The sequence below is a fragment of the Gobius niger genome (assembly GCF_951799975.1).
Source record: "Gobius niger genome assembly, chromosome: 8".
Classification (NCBI taxonomy): Eukaryota; Metazoa; Chordata; class Actinopteri; order Gobiiformes; family Gobiidae; genus Gobius; species Gobius niger.
Window position 1 is genome coordinate 4064133 of NC_136859.1, and position 24169 is coordinate 4088301.

Here is a 24169-nt window from a genome sequence, read left to right on the forward strand (position 1 = left end):
ATCTGACCAAGTTCACTTTGCTTGTCTGAGAACATTTCAGACGAGTTCTAAGGTAATCTTGCTTAAAGAAAATAAAACTGCCAATGGGATAAGCCCAATTTTCTCAACCTTTTGGCCAAAAAAAAAAAAAAAAGTACCTGACCTAAAGTCAAACAAGTCAGAAACGCCTCAGAACAAGTGAAATAATGTATTATTATCCACAAATTGAGACTTATCTCGTGATAATTTTAGATGCGACTTTTAATTGACAGTAAAAGCTGCAGATTTTTGTCACTGCACTAAAAAGAGGAAATGAAAAACAGATGCTCGGAATTGTCAGCTTTCTCACTTCTGTTTCCGAAGAACTCGGTTTGAGTCATGATGAGCTGGAAGATGAAGGTGGTGCAACGGTGGTTTTTAAAACCACACTGTGGCACATTCGAGGTTGTGTCACAAGAGCAAATGGACTGTGGTTAAACTCAACCTGGCTGATTTAGTATTTGGGACATAATTCAGCTCTTGAGGAATTTTCATTTTTTTACAGACTATAGAACAAGAGCACAGAATGCACGTTTCCTGTGATTTAGATTCTGTTTCTGATTGTTATTTGTGGCTACACTACTTAAGCTAACTAGGAAAGTAAGGTCAAAATAATGTCAAATTTTGACCTTTAATTTTATTACAGATTAAATCATGTAATAAAAATGATATAAGCATTTTTAACAAAAATATCATTTAATTTATCCATGAAATAAATTCCATTTAGTTTAAAAGAACATCACAGTACGCAGTGGTTAAAGGCCCTATACCTGATATTTTCATTTCAAACAATGAAAGAGGAAACCACTAAATTGAAACATTTGTTGAGACATAAATGCACTCGTTGTGTCCTTTCACAAGACACGCGACTTCCCTCCTGCCTGTGTGCACTGGAGCATGAATGAGAGAGTGAATGGGTGACTGGTTCCTGACTGTAAAGCGCTTTGGGCCTGATAAAGGTATAAAAGCGCTGTGTAAGTTGAGTCCATTAACCAAACTCATTCATAGTTTTCCTAAAAGATTTGCTGTTTCCCATCTCTTCACAGGGACGAGTTTATCAGCACATTTCACAACCTGCAGGGTCACTTTTCAGGGTCACTCACAAAAATGCTAAAACACTCAAGAGTTTACAATAGACTAGGAGGACAAAACAAATGTGATAGATAAAATAAACCTGTGCTGAATCCACTGAGCACAGGACGGTGACGCCACAGAGAGCCCTTCGACTCCAAGTCCAAATATGGAGGTCTGTCCGAGGTTGAAGGGAGGACGGGGAGAAAGTTCAGTTACTCTAAAATCTCAAACTGCGCTGGCACATGTAGAACCTGGAGTTTTGTTGATCAGATGAATCAGATCTGATTACGAGGTTATACCACATAAACCTACCAACTGATGAAACCACTTCCCTCAGCACTGAACACGTTTTGCAATTAGAGACCGCATATATTCGAGATAACGATTTGAACAATAAATTAGGTCAGTGATATTAGTTCATGCTACACTATTTTCAAAGCCTTATTTTTCCCCCTTAAAGGGAGACACTACAGGCAAAACTCAATTTTTTCAATTTTCAGGTTTTGGGCCTAATTGGTCTCTGAACATATAAGCTTTCACCTGGAAACAGAAAATATACCTAATCCTCACAATAACATGTTTAAATATTGCGCTGATTCAATGTTCCCCCATAGACTTATATGGGACAATGCAATTTCAAGGGCCTTTTTCTCAAAACACATTTTTCTGTCATTGTGGCGACACTATGTCCACGTCAGTCGGACCTAAAGACTTCAAATTTTCCAGCCTTGGACTGAACAATATTTGGAAGGTTTTTTTCAGAGGGATTTTTTATTATTTAATCCCTAAGCCCCATTTATTGAGTTTTGAATGTCAAACAATAAGGCGAAAATTAAATTTTTACAAATTTTTCCACTAAAAAACAGCTTATTTTAAAACTAAACAAGAAATCCAAAATCCCCTCAGAAGAAGTCTTGGCAACTCATTCATCAATAAAATGAATCCATACATTTGAATGTAGCTTTATCCATTATTCATATTTCGTCGCCAAAAAGATGGGAAATTTGGGGCATTTTTAGGCATAAAACATCTTGTTCTTATATGAAAAGATAAAATGACTGAAAACTTGCAATGTATTTTTTTCTCACATTTATGCCAGTGATCTACAGCAAACGTTTCAAATTGATATCTGTAAATATACATTTTTGCCCTATTCACCTAGTTCTGGATTATTGACATAGGGCCTCATTTCCTAGTTATCCAGATTGTTGTTGATGTCTGGAGATTTTTTTTTATTATTATTCATGCAGTCCTTATATTTGAAGAGTTTAGTGATGCTAGGCTAGTGCTAGGCTAGTGCATGTCTATGGTAACTAATAGCCTGCATTAAAAACCTCTTCAAAATCATGGGCTCGTCCTCCAAACGTTGCCATATCTGATTTGTAGAAAGCTCCTTTGTGAATTCCACCTGTAGTAATGTCGGCCACGAGTAAACAAACTACTGTAGATCCGGTAACTGAGCAGATCCCTCCGCCGTTGCGTAGCTACAACCAGGAAGCTGATGCTGCTCAAATATAAGTTCTTTTAAATGCAAAATGGTTATATTTCAAACATTATTCAGTCGACACAGACATTTCTATGGTTAGTCTGGTGTTATAAGTGATTTGCCTCAGGTGCTCTGTGCTTGGGTTTTTAATGCAGGCTACTAGTTACCATAGACATGCACTAGCCTAGCATTAGCCTAGCGCCACTAAACTCTTGCAAATGTAAGGACTGCATGAATTAAAACACAACAATAAATCAGCAACATACTGGATAACTAGAAAATGAGGCTCTATGTCAAAAATCCTGAACTATCCCTTTAAAGTGGAATTACATTTTCATCCAGCATTTTGTAAAAGCAGAAATTTGTGAAATAAGACTTTATTGTGAGTTAAGCATCTAACTGTAAAACCTTTTCATCAGTGACAATATTGCTCCCTGAATGTTTCTAAGTGTGATGTCATCCCTGTGAAGAATTATGTTGTTAAGAATGTAATAGAAAAGTTTAGAATGAGTCTGGACAAGAAACAATTCAAAATGTGGAAGTTTCACAGGGGCAATAACTACTCCTCTGTCTTTTTCCGCAGAGTTTGAATCATGGACGAACTGTTCGGCACAGACGGCCTCGACTACCTTGACTACCTCCTTAATAAGTATAATGAGTCTGAGAACACCACAGACCCCACCTACGTCGTTGAGAAACCAGTCTTTTTCTGCCCCGCCAAAGCCGTCAACGAATTCGGCGCCAAGTTCATCCCGTTCTTCTACTACAGCATCTTCCTCCTGGGTTACTTCGGAAACGGACTGGTGCTGTTCACCCTCTACATGTACGAGAAGCTCCAAACGGTGACCAACATCTTCCTCCTGAACCTGGTCATCTCCAACCTGCTGTTCGCCTCCGCGCTGCCGTTTTTGGCCATATACCATTCCTCCGAGTGGATTTTCGGCGGTTTCATGTGCAAGGTGGTCAGCAGCGCCTTCTCCATCGGCTACTACAGCTCCATCCTGTTCCTGACGCTCATGACCTTTGACCGCTACCTCGCTGTGGTGCACGCAATCGCGGCGGCAAAAAGTCGCAAGAGACTGTACGCCGTCATTTCCTCCATCGTCGTTTGGTTCATCAGCGTCGTGGCCAGCATGAAGGAAATCATCTTGCACGGCGTGTGGAAAAGTCCATTCGACGGACTCATGTGCAAGGAGACCGGTTACTCCGAGGAGATCTTAGAAACCTGGCGTCTCGTAACGTACTATCAACAATTTCTGGTCTTTTTCCTGCTTCCACTATTCATGGTGATGTACTGTTACGCCAGCATCACCGTGCGCATCCTGGCCACACGTCTGAAGGAGAAATGCCGCACGATCAAGCTGATATTCGTCATCATATTCACTTTCTTCGCCTGCTGGACTCCCTTCAACGTGGTCAATCTGCTCAGAGCCATTCAGCTCTCGTACGGGGACAAGAGCGATGGTCCGTGCCCGGTGCAGGACAGCCTGGACTTCGCCTACTACGTGACGCGGAACCTGGCGTACCTCTACTGCGGCATCAGCCCGGTCTTGTACTCTTTTGTGGGCAAAAAGTTTCAGAGTCATTTCAAAAGGCTGATCGGGAAACACGTGCCGTGCGTCAAGAGGCGTCTGAGTCTGAGCAGCCACACCACGAGAACCACCTCCCAGGCAACAACCCCAAACTCTGCCTACGAGTAGCTCCCAGATCCTCCAACAGCAGCTCTCGGAAGTGAACTACTTTCTCACCATAATCTGTTCCCTCATCAAAAACATTCCTTGAGTTGTTTTGTTTCATTCCTCTTTTGGTTTGACTGCATGTCGATGACTGTTGAAGACTAAGTTGACTAAATTTGCCTGACGTTTTGTCCACTGAAACTAGAAAGATGTAGCAAAAATTTTGACCAAACTGAAAGCTTAGAAAGGCTTTGACTCATCTGTGAATTTCATGTTCTTGGAGACATTTAAATATAGATTTCGATATTTCAATCTTAACAAAAAACACAAAGTTCATAAATTTGTCTTAATATATTAAGATTTTTTTGTTGTAAATATTTCATCCAGCATGTTCACTTACAGTGAAACTTGTGCTTAAGTCTTCATACGCAGCAAGTAAGAGGTTAACTCTTACTTGCTTGATCAGGGAGTTAGGGTTAGGTTTAGGGTCAGGGGTTATGGACGTTCTATTGATTGTTTCCCTTCTGTAAGTTGATATTAAACAAAGGCTTGTCATCATGACCTCCACGTGTTTGTTTTAACATGCGCAATATCGACCTAATTTTATAATTTTACTATTTTTATTTTTTACTTATTCTAAATAATGGAGCTGGCTCCAAAACACAGCCAATTAGCTAGCATGAACGGGCTTCAGCTAGCCTGCGCTATGGGGGAAGCCTCGCTCCTCTCTGTAAATATGCTTTGAGATTTGGATATGCATTATAATACAGGTTTTCAAAGTCATCAACTGGACTGGGTAGTTTCATTTGTCTCTTTTCTCAAAGGGTTCATCATTCTCATCTACTCAATCTTGGTGATCAAGGAAGCTCTCTTCCAGAGTGGAGGAGCCAAGTCAGTTTTATCATTCTGCCCTTCATTGTTTAGCCATGGCTCTGCTGTTCCTGTTGTGATCTAGATTTGAGAGGTTTGATTATTCCCCACCCCACTGTGCTGACTTTGAAAACAAATGTTTGTGAAAATATGAAGATGAAGTGTTGCATTGATTCAATGTAAAAGGCCATAGACTTTATTTTAGATTTCAATTGAAGCTCATGCTATGCTCCATTTCCCAATAAACGATTCAAACATGCCTTGTGTTGGTTTTGTTCTTTGCAGAAACAAACTGGGTAATTCCAATAATCAGCCACAGCATTAGAATAGAATTAGAATCATTTTATTGACAATGTTCCCAAATACATTACATTGTTGTAACTTATTTATTGCACAATTTAGCCAGTAAAATGTATAATAATATAATTATGATAGTGCTGCCCAAGTCAAAAATAAAAGCAATTATTTTGATCACAATTAAAAGACCCTTAGCTTGGCCTCAGCCAACTTCCATCCTCAAAGCCGTGGAACATGCAAACTCCACACAGTTCAGAAAAGTATTTTCAAACTGAAGAGCGAGGGCCAAATGCTTGTAAAGGGCTAATCTGGTATATGCTGTAAGGGTTTCCTCTTCTAGCCTAATACTATGGCATGTCCTGTACATTTGTTTTATTAACTAGTGTATTCCAGGTTATATTACAACAGGCTTAATGTCATGACTCTGCAGGTGTTGATGATACTTGTCTTGGGTGTGGAATCTCTCCGCACACACTTCACATGAGACCTCCAGCTCCTCAGCGTGTACAGTATAGTGTTCCTGTAACTTTGCTGCTGTGCTGAAGCTCCTCTCACACTTGTCACAGGAGTGAGATCCGGAGTGGACGAGGAGGTGAGTGCGCAGAATAGATGCTTCACTGAACACCTTCCCACACTGGTCACAGGGGTACGGCGTCTTCCTCATGTGACTCTGCATGTGTATTTTCAGATTATTGCCCCGGGAGAATCTCTTTCCGCAGCGCTCACAGCTGAACGGCCTTTCTCCGGTGTGAATACGCAGGTGCGCTTTCAGACTGGAGCTAGCTGTAAACGTCTTCCCACACTGGTCACAGGGGAATGGCTTTTCTCCGAGATGAATCCGCATGTGTATATTCCGATAACTCGCTCGAACAAATTTCTTCCCGCACAGCTCACATCTGTGTCGGCCTCTGCAGGAGAAGAACTGGTGTGTGGGGGGACTAATGCTACTACTGCTGGCTATTGCAATCTTTTTCTTACAGTAGATGGGGCGAATTCTGCAGTGTTTTCGTAAATCACTGGCATTGCTAAAGGTCTTCCCACACTGCTCACAGCTGTACGGTCTCTCTCCGGTGTGGACGCGCATGTGCACTTTGAGGTCACTGGGTCGGGCACACGCCTTCCCACAGAACTCACAGGTGTAAGCTCGGTCTGTCTCGTGGTGGGTGCGCAGGTGATATTTGAGACCACTTGGATGAGTGAAGGCCTTCCCACACTGCTCACAGCTGTACGGCTTCTCCCCAGTGTGGGCGGACTGGTGCAGCTTCAGACAGAACGCCGTTGTGAATGTTTTTCTGCAGCGGTCACAGGGGAAAGGCTTCTTGACCAGGTGGATCCGCTTGTGCATTCGGAGATAACACTCCTGGGCAAATTTCTTCCCACACTGGTCACAGGCGTACGGCGTCTCTGCCATGTGAGTCAGCAGATGTCTGTTCAGATTACTGCTTCGGGAGAAAGTCTTTCCACACTGCTCACAGCTGTGCGGCCTCTCACCGGTGTGAACAAGTTTGTGTGTTTTCAAATTACCAAGTGTTCTATAACTTTTCCCACACTGGTCACAGGAGAAAGGTTTAGTTCCTAAGTGGGTCTGTTTGTGTTGTTTAAGATGAGCAGATTGTAAAAACTTCTTCCCACACTGCTCACAGCTGTACGGCCTTTCCCCAGTGTGACTGCGTTTGTGTATTTTCAAGTTGAAGACCGTTTCATACGTTTTCCCACACTGGTCACAGGCATACGGAGGCCCTCTCAGATGAGCCTTTCTCTTGTGAACCTCTATGTGCTTTTCCAGGCTTCTGTGTATGGAAAAGCTTTTACCGCACTGCTCACAACTGAACGGCTTCTCCCCTGTGTGAACGCGTCGGTGTATTTCCAGCGTGCTCGGTCTGGGAAACGTCTTTTCACAAAACTCACATTTGTACGGGCTCCCATTGTGCACGTGCTGATGTTCTTTCAGGCTGCTCGCTCTTGTGAACGTCTTCTCGCACTTGTCGCAGGGGTGAACTGTCCCGCTCGTGTGCGTTTCCACATGTTTTTTCAGGTTATTGGCTTTGGAGAACGTCTTCCCACACTCCCCACAGCTGTACGACCTCTCCCCAGTGTGAAGGCGCATGTGCTCCTTCAGACTGGAGGCTGCTGTGAAAGTCTTTTGACAAAGCTCACATTTGTGCGGGCTTTCCCCATTGTGCAAGTACTGATGATCTTTCAGACTCCGGCTTCTTGTAAAAGTCTTTCCACACTGGTCACAGCCGAACATGATGAAAGCTGTGGATGCTTAGAAAGCCAATATCTCTGGCTTGATTATTTCAGCAGCTTTGTCCTGGTGCTTCTGTAAAAAAAAAAAAAAAAAGAATAAACCACATTAACCTCTTAACTCCCACCTGAACAGATCACATTTTCTGCAGTTTGGCTTTACCCAAATCAAAAAGCTTCTTGGGAAAAAAGCCACAAAAAATGAGAAGAAAACAAGGATGTAAACGCAACAAAAATGTGACAAAAATTCAATAAAAATGTGACAAAAACTCAACAAAAATTCAACAAAAAAATGACATAAATTCAATACAAATGTGACAAAAATTCAATTAAAATGTGACAAAAATTCAACTGAAAAAATGACAAAAATTCAACCAAAAAGTGACAAAAATTCAACAAAAATTCTACAAAAAGTGACCAAAATTCTACAAAAATGTGACAAAAATTCAACAAAAAAATGACAAAAATTCAACAAAAATGTGACAAAAATTCAACAAAAATTCAACAAAAAAATGACAAAAATTCATTTTCACATTTGTTTATTGGGTGAAATTTTATGCAGTGTGGCTTTAACCTCTGAACTCCCGCCTGAACCGAGAGGATCTTTTTCCTCACGTCATTACATTTTTTTTCCATCATTTTTTTGTTGGGTATTCAACTCATTTTTGTAACTTTTCTGTCATTTTTATGTCACATGTTGGTCATTTTTTCGTCCATTTTTTGTCATTTTTTTGTCAGATTTATTTCATTTTTTTGTCACATTTTTGTCAAATTTTTTGTCACATTTTGTCATTTTTTTGTCACATTTTTTGTCAATTTCTTGTGACATTTTTGCCACTTTTTCATCAATTTTTCGTCACTTTTTTGTCACATTTCCATCATTGTTTTCGTCTCAGTTTTGTTGCTATTTTCACAGCTTTTTGTTTGTTTGTTTTTTGCAGGACAAAAATCGACCTAAATACTATATTTATCTCGAGTTCATTTCAGCTAAATCACAGCCTTTCTTGTGGATTAACGCTTAGCATTTCGTGGGGAGGCGGGTCGTAACCTTCACTGTCCTCCAACGCTTGTTTTTCAACTTTTACTTTATTATTATTTTTACCCAAGCCTTTCATTTAATATCAAACTATATGTACACTCTGAAAATAAACACATTTCCTGTTTATTATCCATTCTTTAACCACAGGGTACGCTGGCCCCCGACACTAATCCCGTCTCCTGTTCCCATCTGATCATCGACAATCACCAAACGTTTCTTTAAAAATCAATATCAGCACAAATATTACACCCCAACATTCAAAGATATTACTACAACCATCCAACTCCTTTAACCACGTTTACTTTGATGAGATACAGAGCACGTAGTAAATCCCCCGTGGCTGCGGCTAACGTTAGCATTAGCATGTCGTTGTTTTGCGCATCGACAGTTGTTTCTTCACAAACGCACAAACACGTACCTGGACTTTCACTTCACTGTTGTTTTCGTCACGGGAGTAAATTATATGTGATCAGTAATAATGACGCGCGTTTAAACAAAAAGGGAAAAAACGACACCACATCTACAGGATTAGTTACTCCTTCTTTTCCTGCTGCGGAAGTGGTTGATGTCGCCCCCTACAGGACAGCGCTGAGAGTTGTTTACCTTTTAACCCCAATAATATAGGGCAAAAATCCTCAGAATACATTAACCCCTTAACTCCCGCCTGAACCGAGCACATTTTCTCCAGCTTTACCCCAATCCAAAAGCTTCTGGGAAAAAAGGTGTGAAAATAGCAACAAAACTGAGACGAAAACAAGGATGAAAATGTGAAAAAAGTGAGAAAAAATGGACGAAAAAGTGACAAAAAATGTACAAAAAAATGACAAAAATGGACAGAAGTTTGACAAAAAAGTGAGAAAAATTAGACGAAAAATTGAGGAAAAAATGGACAAAAAAGTGACAAAATATGGACAAAAAAATGCGTATAATTTGACGAAAAAGTGACACAAAATGTACAAAAAATGTACAAAAAAATGACAAAATTTGACAAAAAAAGTTTTTAAAAAAATGACGAAAAATTGAGAAAAAATGGACGAAAAAGTGACAAAAAAGTCAAGAAAATTTGACAAAAATGAGATGACTGCCCAACAAAAAAAGTGATGAAAAAAAATCTGATGATGTGAGGAAAAAGATCAATTTAGTTTTGTAGGTCTTAGCTTTCAAATGAGGCGTTACACTGGCCTACAGGATTTGGGTAAAGCTGAACTGGAGAAAATAATCTCGGTTCAGGCGGAGTTAAGAGGTTAAAATATTATGATATGTATGTAATAATATGTATAATTAATATGTGTGTATGTAATAGTATGTGCATGAATTATATCCGATATGAAAATACTAAGACAAAAAGAAGGGATTTCTTTTTTTCTTTTTTCATTGCTGCATTTATTTATTTATCAATAACTGTAACAATACTCAATAACTAATGCATTTAGTTTTTTGTTTTTTTTCAACAGTAGTTTGTTTTTTTACTTTTGAGACATTAGATATTTGTTTGGTTGATGTTCTGAAGTTTTTCCTCTAAGCTACTTAGAAAAACAATGCGGCGAGTTACTCATGTTTCGCAATATTTGTTATATAGTTTATTTATTCTTAACCTCTTAACTCCCGCCTGAACCGAGAGGATCTTTTTACTCACGTCATCAAATTTTTCATCCATCATTTTTTTTGCTGAGTGTTCAACTCATTTTTGTCACATTTTGTCATTTTTTCATCACATTTTTGTTTGTTTTTTTGTCACATTTTTTATCACATTTTTGTAATTTTTTTGTCACATTTTTGTCATTTTTTGGTCATTTTTATGTCAAATTTGTATAACATTTTTGTCACATTTTTGTCATTTTTTTGTCGTTTTTTTGTCACCTTTTGGTCATTTTTTCTTCCATTTTTCATCAATTTTACGTCACTTTTTTATCAATGTTTTCTCGCCTTTTTTTGTCACATTTCCATCATTGTTTTCATCTCAGTTTTGTTGCTATTTTCACAGCTTTTTTCCAGAAGCTTTTGGATTGGGGTAAAGCCAAACTGGAGAAAATGTGCTCGGTTCAGGTGGGAGTTAAGGGGTTAAAGGAACAGGCCACCGTTATTCCAAACTGAGATATGTTCTTACCTGAGCTTAGACGAGTTGATGCGTACCTGTCTGGTGTTGCCAAAGATGTTGTTAGAATTTGGCCTCTCCCAGTGTTTTCCTATAGCTCCAAACGGGGGTGAATTTAGAAGCGACCTCGCTCTTCCACGGGCCCAAAGACCAGACAGGTACGGATCAACTCGTCTAAGCTCAGGTAAGAACATATCTCAGTATGGAAAAACGGTGGCCTGTTCCTTTAAGAAGTGCTCCATTGCCTTTTCCTCAAAACGGTTCAAGTAAACATTAAAACTGAATGCCTCTTCTGTGAAATTTAAACTAATAAATGGAAGTAGAAATGAACAACACTAATGCTTATAAAAATCTGATGATACAAACACATCCAGGATCATTCTGTGATTTGTCTAACTTAAAGGGGGGGTATTATGCAAAATCGACTTTTTCAAGCTTCACATCATGTTATTATGTCATTCCCTCATTAAAAACATGCCTGAAGTGTTGCCTTGGCACATTCACGTATTTCTGAGTAATCTGTAAAAACACTGATGGCGGCCATTTTAGGGATAGGTTTGCCTGAGTCCTCCTAGGAACGCCCCCACCTCCTGGAGACGCCTCCGAGCTTTCGTCACCAGCCGAGTAACCGACCACTGCTCCTCAGCAGAACCCCCTCCCCACTGATGCCACAGACAGCGTGTGGAGGGGGCGTGTCTAAAGGCTCAGAGGTTCTTAAAGAGACAGAGGCCTATTTCAAGACATTCACTACAGCCATTTTGAAAGAGCAATTTTATACAAGGCAGTTATTCTAATTTACTGCATTTACAGACCAACAGAAGGTTTGGTCATCATTGTAGTGAGATATAGACTGGTGCTATGTGACTGAAAAAAGCATAATACCCTCTCTTTAAACTTCTTGAACAAGTGCAGGCTCGTTCCTCCAGCAGACAGTGTGTCCATGGTCTGAGTCGCCCTGGCACTCGAACCTCTACATAAGGGCAGACTGATTGAAATATTATTTTTCCGTTAGATTACAACAACAAGCTCAATGTCATGACTCTGCAGGTGTTGATAATACTGGTCTTGGGTGTGGAATCTCTCTGCACACACTTCACACGAGACCTCCAGCTCCTCAGCGTGTACAGTATAATGTTCCTGTAACGTTTCTGCTGTGCTGAAGCTCCTCTCACACTTGTCACACGAGTGCGATCCGGAGTGGACGAGGAGGTGAGTGCGTAGAGTGGACGCGTCGCTGAAAACCTTCCCACACTGTTCACAGGGGTACGGCGTCTCTCCCTTGTGAATCGGCATGTGTCTTCTCAGATTACTGATGCGAGAAAATCTCTTCCCGCATCGCTCACAGCTGCACCGCTTCTCTCCGTCGTGGCAGCGCTGATGTTTGCCGAGTTCGAAAACCTTCGCAAATGTCCTCTCACAGTTGCCACAACCAAACGGCTTCTCCCCATCGTGGCTTCCCCAGTGTCTCTTAAGAGCGAGGGCTTGTGCAAACCTCACCCCACACTGGTCACAGACGTATCGCTTCTTCGCTTTGGTGTGATTGCGCTGCTTGTGCATTTTCAGATCGTACGCTCTGCTATAGGTCTTCCCGCAGCTGTCACACTTGTGCGGCTTCTGTCCCGTGTGAGAATATCGATGCTCTTTCAGCTGAACCGATCTCGCGAACGTCCTGTCACAGAACTCGCAGCCGAACGGCCTCTCCCCCGTGTGAACGTGCTGATGCATTTTCAAAGTCGTGGATGTTTTGAACGCTTTCCCACAGTCGTCGCAAACAAAAGGCCCGTCCCCTGCGCGGTGACGCAACGTGACATTTGTTTCGAAGAATCGTTCACTCTCTTCACTCGTCTCCCCACTGTAGTCGCAGCTGTGGGGCTTCTCGCTGCTGTGAGTTTTCAAGCGTTCGAGATCGTCTGCTTGTGAAAACTGCTGCTCGCACTGGTCAGAGCTGTACGGGTTCTCTCTAGTGTGGACTCGCTGGTGCCGTTTACTAGGAAGTGTGATGTTACTCCCCGGCTCCTCCCAACTGCAAAGCCTCTCTCCAGTCGGACGCAGCCTGTGCAGTTTGAGATCAGACGTTCTGGGTGTAAAATAATCGCACCTGTCTGGCTTTTCTCTAGAGTGGCTGCACCGGTGCTTCTTCAAATGATACGCTCTTGAAAAACTCTTTCTACAACACTGACAACTGTACGGCTTCTCTTTGCTGTGTGACCGCTGATGATATCTGAGTTGAGAGGAGTGCGCAAACGTCTTCTGACACCACACGCACCTGTGCCGGCCGTCTCCGATGTGATGGATGTTCTGGAGGTGTTGCTTGAGACCACCCGACTGCGTGAAAGCCCTGCCGCACTGGAGGCACTCGTAGGGCCTCTCCCCGGTGTGAACGCGCCTGTGCCTGATCAGAGTCGTGGACAGCCTGAATCTTTTCCCACACGTCTCACAGCTGTACGGCTTCTCCCCGGTGTGCGTGCGCAGGTGCAGCTTCAGGTTGGTGACTCGCGTGAATGTCTTTTCGCACTGGTCGCAGCTGTACGGCTTCTCCCCCGTGTGACTGCGCTGGTGCATTCTCAGAGAGTAGACTTTGGTGAAGGCCTTGTTGCACTGGTCACAGCGGAACATGATCAGAGATTTACATCAACGTCTGGAGAAGTTGGAAGTGTCTCAGCCAGGTTTCAGGTATCTGTAAATGGAGGGGAAGCAATTTGTTTTAAATTAGGCAGCCTTTATATCTTGTATCTCAGTTAACCTCTTAACCCCCGCTTTAACCTCTTACCACCCGCCTAAACCAAATGCATTCTGTCCTCTTTGGCCATTATATAGGCCTGTGTAACAACTCATTTCAAAGCTAAGACTCACAAAACTGGTCTTTTTCCTCGCATTTTCCTTGCTGTGTTGTGTCACCTTTTGTTTTGTTTTTTCTTCTTTTCTTTTTTTTCCTTTTTGTCACATTTTTGTTGAGTTTTTTATCAGTTTTTGTTGAATTTTTCTCACATTTTGTTCAATTTTTGTCCTTTTTTTGTTGAGTTTTTGTCACATTTTTGTTCAATTTTTGTTATTTTTTGTCATTTTTTGTTGAATTTTTGTCACATTTATGTTGAATTTTTGTCATTTTTTTGTAGATTTTTTTTGTCATTTTTTGTTGAATTTTTGTCACATTTTTGTTGAATTTTTGTCATTTTTTTTGTTGATTTTTTGTCATTTTTTGTTGATTTTTTGTAATTTTTTTGTTGACTTTTTGTCATTTTTTTGTTGAGTTTTTGTCATTTTTTGTTGATTTTTTGTCATTTTTTGTTGATTTTTTGACACATTTCTGTTGAATTGTTGTCACATTTTTGTTACGTTTACATCCTTGTTTTCTTCTAATTTTTTTGTGGCTGTTTTGGTGCTTTTTTCCCAAGAATCTTTTTGATTAGGGTAAAGCCTACTGAAACGCCTAATTCGAAAGCTAAGACCGATAAAACTAATCTAAACTGATCTTTTTCTCCATGTTGTCACTTTTTTGATTTTTCCGTTTTCGTCACATTTTCAGGTGGGGGTGAAGAGGTGAATGTACATTAACGTAACAAACGTGAGATGACAGAGATTTTTTCTTATTCTTCAGTTACAGGACGATTAATTTAGTGACGCTGCTTCTGTGGCATCACTAGGGAACAGTGGCGGGCTTGGTAGAGTGGGTCGTCACATGATCAGAAGGTCAGGGGTTCGAATTCCGCCTCCTGAAGGTGCACGCTGTCGTTGGGTCCTAGGGCAAGACACTTCACCCACCTTGCCTCCAGTGTCGGCATACATTGGTGTATGAATGAATGTGTGAGTGGTTCCTTGCTGTAAAGTGCTGTGAGTGCCTAAGGTGGGTGGAAAAACGGCCACCTTAGGCATAGTATATTCATATATTCATATTAAACGTAGGGGAAACCGGAGTCTCCAGAGGAAACATACGCAGACATGGGGAGAACATGCAAACTCCACACAGAAAGGCTCTGTCCAGGTGGAATTCAAACTCAGTGTTAATTTCGTCGACTAAAATATTTTGTCTTAATTTTAGTCAAAGTGATATTTCTGATGACTAAAATTGGACTAAAACTAAATTAAAAGTTTTTCATGAGACTAAAACTATGTCTAAAATGTCCAGATATTTTAGTCGACTAAAATAAATTGAATTTTTGTCACTTTTTTGATAATTTTTTGTCACATTTTTGTTGAATTTTTGTCACATTTTTGTTAAATTTTTGTCACTCTTTGTTGAATTTTTGTCATTTTTTTGTTGAGTTTTTTGTGACTTTTTGTTGAATTTTGGTCACATTTTTGTTGAATTTTTTGTCACTTTTTGTTGAATTTTTTGTCACTTTTTGTTGAATTTTTGTCATTTTTTTGTTGAATTTTGGTCACATTTTTGTCGCGTTTACATCCTTGTTTTCTTCTCATTTTTTGTGGCTAAATAAAAATGAAAAGGAGAGACTAAAATCATCCAAACTTCTATGACCGTCTGAAAGAGCCTCATATGTAAATTCTCTGCCAAAGGATCAGCTCTGAGCTTTGTTCATGTGGAGCAGCTCCATGAAGCAGAAGAGCTTTATTAAATATGATTATAATACATATTATAAAAGCAAAGTCGACTAAATTAATCTTTAATTTTAGTCGACTAAAACTAGACGAAAATTGAAAAGATTTTTTTGGACTAAATCTCGACTAAAATTAAATCACATTTTAGTCAAAAAACTAAAACTAAATTAAAACATGTCAAAATTAACACTGATTCAAACCTAGGACCTTCTAGCTGTGAAACAAGTGCTAACCGCTAAGCCACCGTGCCGCCCATACACCATATAGATGACAATAATGTGAACATCGCCAATTAGAAATGTAAAAATCAACTAAACTAAATGAACCATAGGGGAGCAGATCTGCTGCGTTCACAAATTATTTAAAGCATTTTATTTTTTATTGAAAATTATTTATTTCAGGTCAATGCACATCAATGGAATTATATATATATATAAAACAAAAATATTTAAGGCACATTGACATTGAAATAAAAAGTTTCTTTGCTCATGCCCAAAACTAATCTAAGCTACAAATCAAACATCTCCTACTGATCACACGGCTTAAGGGCTTTAATAACCATACCCCCACACACGCATCGCTCCTCGTGCGTGAGCTCTGGAAGATAAAAGTTATAAATGGCCGCGCCAATTACTGAGTTGATTTTGTGGGCGTGGCATGAGAAGAGCCGGTTTAATGAATTTATCCGAACGCCGAAGAAGACACAACGTGACAAATTGGACAGCGGATAAAGTCAATGACATTAGCGGTTAGTGCTTAGATCAGACATGCACTGTACTCACTGATCGAAGTTATTGACAGACCTGCTCAGTTGTGACCGTAGACATTAAAAGAATATATATATCGTGCTTCCGTGAGCTGCTAAAACAAACAAACCTTCAGAAAAATCCTCCACCAGACTCGAACGGGAAGAGATTGTACCATTTCTGGTCTATTGGATAAGGCGGGAGTAGCGCTACTGCTGCCCCCTACAGTCACAACGGCGGCAGCTGCGGTTTAACTAGAAACTATAAGAACGATAAAGAAACAAAACATGACTTTAACCCCTTAACTTTAACCCTGAACCGAGCACATTTTCTCTAGTTTGGCTTTACCCCAGTCCAAAAGCTTCTGGAAAAATGGTGTGAAAATAGCGACAGAACTGAGACAAAAACAATGAAGATGTGACAAAAAAGTGATGAAAAAATGACAAAAATGTGACCAAAAAAAGACAAAAACTGACAAAAATTTGACAAAAAAGTGACGAAAAAATGACCAAATAAAGACAAAAATAGCGACAGAACTGAGACAAAAACAATGATGAAGATGTGACAAAAAAGTGAGAAATACATTATTAAACATACATTATGTAAATACAAACACTCGCTCATCAAGCAGAGGAGACTGTAAAATCCCATTTAGAAAGACTTCTTTTGGACAATCTGTCTTCTCAGTATGAGCAGCTCACTCCTGGAACTTGATCCCAACAGAACTGAGGAACCTGACCTCACTCCACACTTTTAGAAACTCTGAAGAAGTGGCTTTTGGACAAACAGACATGTGAACACAGCATGGTCTAGAGTCACCACTGATACATGTCTTGCTGTGTGGAAGATTGTGGTGTTTTGTGAATTGTCCCTTTCTTATCTGTGAACATTTACCTACTTTTTACATATTTATTGCTATCATTCATCATTCACTGTCTTTTTTACGTCTATGTGATGTTGTTTTTGCTGTATGTTTGTGCCTGTTTGTCCTGTCATGACATCAACCTGCCATGGGACTACGGATGAAAATTAGCCTCCATGGCTAACTCCGGCACATTGACATGTTGAAGAAACACATGTTGATTAATGTGCACTGTCCCAATTCAAATAAAGATATAAAAAAAAAAAAAGTGACAAAAAACGTACAGAAAAATTACAAAAAATGTGACCAAAAAAAGAAAAAAAATGACAATAAATTTGACAAAAAAAGTGACGAAAAAATTACAAAAAAGTTACAAAAATTAGTTGAAACCCCCCCCCCAAAAAATGATGGGGAAAAAAATCTGATGACGTGAGGAAAAAGATCCATTAAATGAGTTTTGTAGATCTTAGCTTTCAAATGAGGCGTTACACTGGCCTACAGGATTTGGGCTAAGAGGTTAAAGTATGGTTTGGGTTTGTCATTGCTATAAAATTCCACAAAGCAAATCAGTGAGAAAGCGCTTGTAAGCAAGACCTTTCTTTACTTAAGACCGTTACAGTTTAACACAAGGGTATTTCAATAAGCCTGAACATGTCTCGTTAGCTGGTGGATGTTTTTTAGTCTTATATTATAATAGGCTTAATGTCATGACTCTGCAGGTGTTCATAATACTGGTCTTGGGTGTGGAATCTCTCTGCACACACTTCACATGAGACCTCCAGCTCCTCAGCGTGTACAGTATAGTGTTCCTGTAACGTTTCTGCTGTGCTGAAGCTCCTCTCACACTTGTCACAGGAGTGCGATCCGGAGTGGACGAGGAGGTGAGTGCGTAGAGTTGAAGCGTCGCTGAAAACCTTGTCACACTGGTCACAGGGGTACGGCTTCTGTCCGTGGTGAGTCAGTATGTGTATTCTCAGACTACTGACTCTGGTAAATCTCTTTCCACATCGCTCACAGCTGCACAACTTGTCTCCTCCAGTGTGAGAGCGCAGATGTTCAGACAGTTTGAATAAATGCTCAAATGTGTGTCCACAGTGGCCACAACCAAATGGCTCCTCCCCACTGTGGCTGCCCCAGTGTTCTTTAAAGGACATGTCATCTGAGAATGTTTTCCCACACTGATCACAGACAAATCGTCCCTCCTCAGTGTGGGTGTGCATGTGCAATTTGAAATTATGGGCTCTTGTGAAGGACTTCCCACAGCTGTCGCATTTGTACGGCTTCTCCCCGGTGTGACTACGTTCATGTCTTTTGAGAATTTGCGCAAGTGTAAATGTCTTTCCACACTGCTCACATTTGTACGGCTTCTCTCCAGTGTGAATGCGTTCATGTCTTTTGAGCATTTGTACTCGGGTGAATGTCCTTCCACACTGCTCACATTTGTGCTTCTCACCATGATGAACGCGCCTGTGGGCTTCGAGCTCAGAAAGCTTTATGAATGTCTTCCCACAGTAGTCACAGCTGTGCGGCCGTTGTGTCAAGTGTTGTTTCTGGAAGTGATATTTGAGACTGCTTGTGTATGTGAAGGTCTTCCCACACTGCTCACAGCTGTAGGGCTTCTCTCCAGTGTGAATGAGCAGGTGTCTTTTGAGGTCAGAGGCATGGAAAAAGATCTTTCCACAGCTGTCACATGTGTGTGGATTCTTCTTAGTGTGAGTGAGTTCATGGCTTTCGAGAAGATTCGCTTGGGCAAATGTCTTTCCACACTGTTTACATCTGTGGGATTTCTCTCTGGTGTCTCTTGTGTGGGTGCGCTGGTGCTTTGTTAAGTGAATCGACTGAATAAATGTCTTTCCACAGGTCCCACAACTGTGTGGTCTCTCCCCAGTGTGAGTTCGCACGTGTCTTTTGAGATTAGAAGAGCAGGTAAATGTCTTCTTACAATGGTCACAGCTGTATGGTCTCATGGCAGGTAAGGTTGGAGATCACTTGTTTCCCTCACTGGTCACATCAGTATGGTTTCTCTTCAGATTTCTGGACTGTGAATCTCTTCCCAAACTCCACACGTGAGTGATTCGATTATCAGGACTGAAACTTCAAGTGTCTTAAATCGCAGAGGTCTCAGCCGTCGTCTCTTCCTGCCTGTTTCAATTAAAAAAATAGGTGAGGTGTTACAATTGTACCAGTTTTAAACAGTTATACTCTCACTAATACAAGGCAAGGCAAGTTTATTTGTAGAGCACAATTCATACACAAGGCAATTCAAAGTGCTTCACAGTTAAAGCAGCATAAAATATAAGAAAAACAAATACAATCAATAAAAACATCAACATAAAATTAATCAATTACAGTAAGAGGCAAGAGTGTAGATAAAATACTTTCAGTTATGTGCATTTTTAAGTCTTGTTTGGATTCGCTCTGTCTTGACACTATTTTTCTTGCTCGTTCACACAAAGTTACCTAACCTCTGTTTTGTCGCTCCTTCTCCTCTGGACATCAACATAAAAATGTATCAATTACAGTAAAAGGCAAGAGTGTAGATAAAATATTTTCAGTCATATGAATAATACACAAATCATAAATGGACATTTTCTAATATCATGAAAATAAACATATTTTCCCGCTTTTTCTGTTTTTTGAGGACTTAGAATTTGCAATACTATATATAACGCTGTATCACTGGTATCTGACCTGGTCAAAATCCCATAGCTTTGGTCATCATGTACTATACATTTTAAGGATTTTTTTTTTACCATATTTTTTATTGAATTTGGAAGTTCACAGTGAAAAAGAGAGTGAAGAGTCTCTGCGTTTTCAAAAGTTTTATGCTGCAGTTTCTGCAAATAGGGATTTTCACAATAAAAGCAGTTCAATACAACTACATTAGGATTTTTATGAGATTTTTCACAAGTAATTCTTCATTAACTGGGCACAAAGACAACTGAACTGAACCTTATATCAGTGAATGGTGACGCCAGTCCCTATATTAAGCTATGGCGAGGTATAGCATCCATTTCATAGCATTTCTATACTTTATAACGGAGGTTGAGTGTCCACTGGACGTGTATCCGACTTCACAACAAACAAAAACTTGACCGGATTGGATTTAGCCATTAGCTCCGGTGCTAATTCTTATCAAAAGTAAAATCTCAAAAGGTCTGTACCTTCAGTAGTTGTTTTCAAATAGGCTTTGACGTCACCTGGATGTGGTCGATCGGTTTGCAACAGATGAAAACATTTGGATGGTGCATAATCTGTGATGTTTGATGGCTAAATGCTAAATGCTAAATGCTACAGGACAAGTACAGGCTGACACATGGAGAAGCAGTCAGGGCTTGGCGGGTCCACATACGTTAAGATCGATCGCCACTTCACCTTTTTATAACCATAGTTGTTTACAGGAAAACCACGCGCTGTTCAGGAAAAAACGTTTTAAATCGTCTGAGTAACTCACGGACACAAAACACGTTATTCTTCTTTCTTCTTCATGTTTATTAGCGCGTGGCAGCCAACAGCTTTTGTGCATACGCCCCCTACTGTACGGTGTGTGTCTCGCTACCTCAGGTTACATTCTAGTTTTGTGAACTTTATTGTTCAGCTTAGGAAAAACAAACAACAAAAAACATACTTTGTGAAAAAGTTCTGTCCCTTTAAGGAAACCCATCAATGCCCTCATACGTTTGCTGTCACCTCTGCCCGGGAAACCTTGTAGACTCCAGGCCAACTCAGTCACAGGACTTAATGACGACAGGCGGTGGCGCTGACGTCTGTGGTCATTATGTCTTTTGAGCGCTTGGTCCTGCCCCACCTCAAGGACATCCCCGCCCCCTCCTGGACCCGCCGCAGTTTGACTACAGAGCCAACAGGTCTGTGGACGACGCAGTCAATCTGACCCTCCATTTCATCCTGGAGCACCTGGACTCTTCAGGATCCCTGGACTGAGCTCAGCGTGCCCGACTCCCTCTGCAGGTGGATCACCGACTTCCTGACGGAGCGGAGACAGCACGTGCGGCTGGGGAAGATCGTCTCGGGCACTCGGACAACAAACACTGGAACTCCTCAGGGATGTGTACTTTCCCCCTGGCTCTTCCCCCTGTACACAAACTGCTGCACCTCCAGTCACCAGTCCGTTAAACTGATAAAGTTTGCGGACGACGCCTCCCTCATCGGGCTCAGCTCGGTCCGCCTACAGGAGAGGGGGGGACCGGCTGGCGTCCTGGTGCAGCCACAACATTGCCTGTATCTGAATCCCTCCTGCCCCTCAGGCACCTGTTCATAACCATGGCAATAAAACAATGTTATTCTTTGTTAGTAGTACTACTGTTTGAGATGATCCTCTACTGCACTGGTTCTCAACCTTTTGGAGCCGCGACCCCATTATAACAGTTAAAGGGGTTCGTGACCCCCCGCCCAGGTCACACCGTGAGAAACATTAGCCTACATAATTCTTAAAAAACAAAGAAAAAAAATGGCTAGAATAAAATTAATCAAATTACAGACATATAATGGCACTTTGGTAAAATAGCAAACACATGCGACAATAAAATATTATAATATACGCTAAAAAAAAATATATGTATATTTTATCTACATGATCTCTCGCGACCCCCAGGTTGAGAACCACTGCTCTACTGAGAAGTGATACAATAACATTGCACAGTTTCTGAGACTGGGCTGTAAACAAAATCTATCATAGTTAAATTTGGCAAGAAAAAACATTTAGATTTGGGTAAAGCTGAACTTTATATAAATAAAAACATGGACAGTCCTGACGCCTGAGCATGTTTTATTACCTGATGTGTGTTTTGAGTATTACATGTGTGTATTACATTACAACAACACATTAAATCACAACAGGCTCGATCTCATGGCTCTTCAGGTGTAGATGATACTTGGACACATGAGATCTCCAGCTCCTCAGCGTGTACAGTATAGTGTTCCTGTAACTTTGCTGCTGTGGTGAAGCTCCTCTCACACTTGTCACAGGAGTGAGATCCAGCGTGGACGAGGAGGTGAGTGCGTAGAGTTGAAGCATCACTGAAAACTTTCCCACACTGGTCGCAGGGGTAAGGCGTTTGTCTGCGGTGAGTCAGTATGTGCATCCTCAGATTACCGACGCTGGTAAATCTCTTTCCACATCGCTCACAGCTGCACAACTTGTCTCCAACGTGAGAGCGCAGATGTTTGGACAATATGAATAAATGTTCAAATGTGTGTCCACAGTGGCCACAACCAAATGGCTCCTCTCCATTGTGGCTGCCCCAGTGTTGTTTAAGAGATCTGGCTTCTGAGAATGTCACACCACACTGGTCACAGACATATCTCCCCTCCTCAGTGTGGGTGCGCATGTGCGATTTGAAATTATGGGCTCTTGCGAAGGACTTTCCACACTGCTCACATTTGTACGGCTTCTCTCCAGTGTGAATACGTTTGTGTATTTTGAGAGTTTGTGCTCGGGTGAATGTCTTCCCACACTGCTCACAGCTAAAGGGCTTCTCTCCAGTGTGAATTCGCAGGTGTCTTTTGAGGGCAGAGGCATAGAAAAAGATCTTTCCACAGCGGTCACATTTGTGTGGCTTCTTCTCAGTGTGAGTGCATTCATGGCTTTCAAGAATATTCACTTGGGTAAATGTCGTTCCACACTGTTTACATCTGTGTAATCCATCTCTTGTCTCACTTGTGTGGGTGCGCTGGTGCTTTGTTAAGTGAATTAACTGAGTAAATGTCTTTCCACAGGTTCTACAACTGTGTGGTCTCTCCCCAGTGTGAGTTTGTACGTGTCTTTTTAGGGCAGAGGCATGAAAAAAGATCTTTCCACAGCTGTCACATTTGTGTGGCTTCTTGTCAATGTGAGTGCGTTCATGGCTTTTGAGAATATTTGCTTGGGTAAATGTCTTTCCACACTGTTTACATCTGTGAGATCTCTCTCCAGTGTGAGTTTTCACGTGTCTTTTGAGATTAAAGGAGCAGCTGAATGACTTCTTACAGTGGTCACAGCTGTGTTGTTGGTGGGTGCTCAGGTGACGTTTGAGGCTATATGCAGTTGTGAAGGTCTCCCCACACTGCTCACAATTACAGGGCTTCTCTACAATGTGAATTCGAAGGTGTCTTTTGAGGGCAAAGGCATAGAAAAAGATCTTTCCACAGCGGTCACATGTGTGTGGCTTCTCCTCAGTGTAAGCGCATTCATGGCTTTCCAGAATATTCACTTGGGTAAATGTCTTTCCACACTGTATACATGTGTTTGATCCATCTCTTGTGTGGGTGCGCTGGTGCTTTGTTAAGTGAATTAACTGAATAAATGTCCTTCCACAGGTCCCACAACTGTGTGGTCTCTCCCCAGTGTGAGTTCGCACGTGTCTTTTGAGGTTAGTTGAGCAGGTAAATGTCTTCTTACAGTGGTCACAGCTGTATTGTCTCATGGCAGGTGAAGTTGGAGATCACTTGTTTCCCTCACTGGTCACAGCAGTATGGTTTCTCTTAAGAATTCTGGACTGTGTGAATCTCTTCCCAAACTCCACAAGTGAGTGATTAGATTATAAGGACTGAATCTTCAAGTGTCTTAAATCGCAGAGGTCTCAGCTTCTCTTCCTGCCTGTGTCAATAAAAAACAGGTGAGTTTCAATTGTACCAGTTTAAAACAGTTATGCCCTCACTAATACACAATCATAAATGGATTTTTTCTAATATCATGAAAATAAACATAATTTCCCGTTTTTTCTGCTATTTGAGGACTTCAAATTTGCAATACTATATATAACGCTATATCACTGGTATTTGACCCGGTCAATCCCATAGCTTTGGTCATCATGCATTTAGATTTTAAGGCTTTTTTACCATATTTTTTTATTGAATTGGCAAGTTCATAGTGAAAAGCCGAGTGAAGAGCGGGAATGGAATAATGTTCTGTGCACATTCTAGCAGCCATGTCTGATATACAGGGGGAGTTGGAGTCAGAGAGTCTTCAGCTGCACAAAGAACAGGCAGGATTAAGGTCTGACCCTGTGGTGACCAATCAATGACAGATATCCTGAGCTCTAAAACAAAACCGTCCTCATTGCCATATTGAAATATAATCCTGAGCAAAGATTTACTCTTAGATCTGAATCAGAATTCTGCCCATTTGTTTAAATAGGATTTCTGATACAGTTCAGTCTATCAGCGATTTAAACAGTGCATTGTAAACAGTCTCTGCATTTTTA

The 24169-nt window shown here is 40.9% G+C and overlaps 3 protein-coding genes across 3 annotated transcripts; 1 reads left to right on the forward strand and 2 right to left on the reverse strand.

Moving 5' to 3' along the window:
- Window positions 1-3171: 3171 nt before the first annotated feature.
- ccr12a (chemokine (C-C motif) receptor 12a) lies at window positions 3172-4296 on the forward strand (the record flags this gene model as incomplete). The annotated part of the gene is made up of 1 exon (XM_079561500.1): window positions 3172-4296. One exon carries the CDS (start codon window positions 3172-3174, stop codon window positions 4276-4278), a length of 1107 nt encoding a protein of 368 aa, XP_079417626.1. The 3' UTR covers window positions 4279-4296.
- Window positions 4297-5721: 1425 nt separating this feature from the next.
- LOC306966306 (uncharacterized protein) lies at window positions 5722-9208 on the reverse strand. The gene is made up of 2 exons (XM_079561023.1): window positions 9126-9208; window positions 5722-7744 (listed from the first exon to the last, which is right to left on the reverse strand). The coding sequence occupies exon 2, from the start codon at window positions 7670-7672 to the stop codon at window positions 5816-5818; it is 1857 nt and encodes a 618-aa protein (XP_079417149.1). The 5' UTR covers window positions 7673-7744; window positions 9126-9208; the 3' UTR covers window positions 5722-5815.
- Window positions 9209-17585: 8377 nt separating this feature from the next.
- On the reverse strand, window positions 17586-18980 carry LOC306966313 (uncharacterized protein). Its single transcript, XM_079561034.1, has one exon. It carries the CDS (start codon window positions 18932-18934, stop codon window positions 17651-17653), a length of 1284 nt encoding a protein of 427 aa, XP_079417160.1. The 5' UTR covers window positions 18935-18980; the 3' UTR covers window positions 17586-17650.
- Between the last annotated feature and the right edge of the window lie 5189 nt (window positions 18981-24169).